This window comes from Egretta garzetta, unplaced genomic scaffold (genome assembly GCF_000687185.1).
Source record: "Egretta garzetta isolate BGI_Z169 unplaced genomic scaffold, ASM68718v1 scaffold422, whole genome shotgun sequence".
NCBI classification, from domain to species: Eukaryota; Metazoa; Chordata; class Aves; order Pelecaniformes; family Ardeidae; genus Egretta; species Egretta garzetta.
Window position 1 is genome coordinate 268,774 of NW_009258888.1, and position 3,196 is coordinate 271,969.

Genomic DNA, 3,196 nt, shown 5'->3' on the forward strand with positions numbered 1-3,196 from the left:
CTGATCCTGAACATACTCCCAGAGAATGAATAATCACGAGAAACTGGCTTAAGCAGCTCCCTGGATCTGGTGCATGATTTCGATTGAGTTCGATTTGATTTGATTTTGATTTTTTATTTTTTTCCCCAAGTCATCGTTCGCATTTTATTTCCTGCATTTTTTTTTTTTTTTTTTTCACCTTTTGGGGGATTTGCAAACCGAATTACATGCATGTCCAGTGGGGGAAGGTTTAATTTTGACGATGGAGGGTCGTACTGTGGAGGCTGGGAGGACGGAAAGGCTCATGGCCACGGAATCTGTACCGGCCCGAAGGGTCAAGGTGAATATTCGGGCTCCTGGAGTCACGGCTTTGAGGTGCTGGGGGTCTACACTTGGCCCAGCGGCAACACTTACCAGGGCACCTGGGCGCAGGGCAAGCGCCATGGCATTGGCATGGAGAGCAAGGGGAAGTGGGTGTACAAAGGAGAGTGGACCCATGGATTTAAGGGACGGTACGGGGTCCGAGAATGCACTGGAAATGGGGCCAAGTACGAAGGCACCTGGAGCAATGGATTACAGGATGGCTACGGGACAGAGACCTACTCGGATGGAGGTAGGTGCTGCATTCATACCTCCCCGGCCGGGGCGGGCGGTGGCATGGGGGTACAAGCTTCCGAACAGGGACCCTGGTTTTAGGCTGGAGCCTGTGAGTTTGCAACCTGCTCGCCTGGAGAGAGGGATGCTCATCCCCCCGCAGGAGATAAGGAACCAGCCCGGCATGGCATCGGCTCTTTGCCACAGGTAGCCCCATATGTTCAGCGGGTCTCTGGGGTGCTGGGTCTTCAAGTTGCACGTGGGATTTGCAGTTCTGCACCACTGGAACCTGTAGGATTTGCATCGAAGCAACGCGGGGCAGAGGGGAGGTGAGCGTGCGGGGCGGGGGGGGACCAGGGCAGATGGGTGCAGCTCCGGTGCTGCAAATGCTTCCAGCGAGGGGCTGGGGTCTCTGCGTGCCCTGCAGCCCCTCCGAACGCAGCCCCACGCTTAATAATACCAGGCAAAAGACTTTAATTCAGGCAAGAGTCTTACATTCCTAGTTTACGGCTTAATGCTTAGCGTAGGGGCTCAGAGGGATCACCAAAGCTATTCTCTGCCGTCAACACGGCTTAACGAGATGTTGAGGGGAAACTAGGATTGAATAAAAACCAAGAAAACCCAATTGGAGCGATCAGGAAAAAAAAAAAATAAAATTGCTGGACTAACAAGCTTTAAGGCCGAACTAGGAGAAACAGCTGGTGCTGTGCTGTAAGTGGCTGTATCATCCTCTCTCTCATGTTTTGTGGCTTTTTCCATCTAAATTGCCACCATAATACGAGGCAGGCCTACCTGCCGGCAGCCGGGGGCATTCGGCAGCGCTGCCCCGTTGTTTTGCTGGCAAACGTGTCCATCTAAAGCAGGCTTTATAATTTTTTTTTTTTTGGCTGGTTTTTTTTTTTTTGGTTTTTTTTGGTTTTTTTAAAGACGTTATCATTTTCCAGGACTGCTACGTTAAGGAAATTGCAGCGTTGATGAGCTCCATCGCAGCATTCCTGAAAGGTGCTGCAAGACCTTTCTCTAGAAAACCCAGGTCGCTGCTTTGTGATTATACGGGGAGGCAGGATTAAATGTTACCTGCAGCTGCTCTTTTCTGCTCTTGAAGGGAGAGGTGGAACGTTCTCTTGATTTTTTTGTAATGATAATTTTGTGCTGGTGGCTTTCTCCTAAAGGAAAATATAGCCGCAACCTTTTGTTTCAGCTGCCTGGAATAATGCTGGGGTCTGAGCTGGAATCTGCCGAGCGTGTGTTTGCAAGCCATCGATAAATCCCAGCAGTCCTTCAGCTGAGAATAAAGCTTGGTCAGAGAATAATCGCGGTCTCCGACGTTCAAAGTGGTCAGGAGGGGCTGGGAGGGGGTGGGGGTGTTTCTGCGTGCTCCCAACGCGGGTGCCGTCGCCCTGCTCCCCTCCTGGCACTCAGCCCCTGCGGGAGAGGTTTGCAAGGAAGGCAGACAGAAGTCTCGACAAACTACAGGTCTGCGAGGGCTGGGGTGTTGCAGGGCTGGCCCTGTCCCCGGCCACGCACGTGCCCCCACCCCGGCACGCTCCCCGTCAGCTGCAGCGCGGCAGCTTTTTGGGAAAAACCTGGGGAGCATCTCCAAATTGGGGTGGCTCACCAGCAGTTTCGCCAGTTCTGAGAACCTACCAGAAGCAAAGAGCTGCTTCTTCCATCTTGTCAGGCCAGCCTGGCTTCTCGGTGTTTGGGGACCGAAAAGCTCTACTGCATGTTTATCATTTTAGGAGGAGGTCTTACCTCCTAAGAGGATCAGGAGATGACAAGGGCAGGGGCTGGAGCACCATGTTCCCCCCCAGGGGCTCTGCAAACCATCCTAGGAGGAGGGGGGTGGCTGTGCTGGGGAGACGTGGGGTGATGGTACCTGTGGCCAAGCCCACCCTGCTGCCGGGACGGGCCACGCACACCCCGACCGGGCTCCTCCACACCAGCTTTCCCCACATTTCAGCTGGGCTCCACCATGGAGCGGCTGAACCCAGCTGAAATTGCACCTTCGCCAACTCGGTTGCAAGTACCCCAGAGGCCAGGGCACTTTCCCAGTTGCCTGTCTCCAGTTCTGGGTGGAAGACGCCGAAGCTGGGCATCTCCAGCCTTTTGGGCACTGAACCTTAAGGAACTTTTTGCGTTTGGGTACAAGAAGCTGGTGCGTGCGGGAGCTCTGCTGGAAGGGTGGCTGCGTAGCTATTGCACAGGGGAGGCAACTGTTGGGAAGGATGTTTCTCATTAATCTATTCAAGTTATTACCTTCATCAAACTGAAGTATCCTAGAATCCTCGCCCCAGCATCTGTCACTTGCCACCCACAGATAAATATTCATCCCTTGCCTATTTTTTTTTTAGCACATCAACCAGTGCTAGGGGATGGGTCCCTAAATGCGCAGCGAGGCTCAGGAAGCGAGATGCCCCAGAATTCATGGGTTTCACTCCAATTTTACCGTTTCCTTGCACGATAGCGGGGAAGGGCGAACCTCGACGCTCCACCAGCCGCTGCCAGCGCTATCTTGGGGAACGATATTTTGCGTGACTGATGCGCACGTGTTGCCGCGTTGGGCTTGGACGTAGGACACGGCGTGCGGTGGCCTGAGCCGCGTTGCCCACCCCCCCTCTGC

The 3,196-nt window shown here is 53.8% G+C and overlaps 1 protein-coding gene across 1 annotated transcript in view; it reads left to right on the top strand.

The window, feature by feature from the left end:
* Positions 1 to 210: 210 nt before the first annotated feature.
* The window catches only part of LOC104121951 (junctophilin-3), a 17,808-nt gene continuing 14,822 nt past the window's right edge, over positions 211 to 3,196 (top strand). Inside the window, exon 1 of the mRNA XM_009634023.2 lies at positions 211 to 592. Within this exon, the coding sequence (XP_009632318.1) occupies positions 211 to 592 (382 nt within the window). The remainder of the gene's footprint in view (positions 593 to 3,196) is intronic.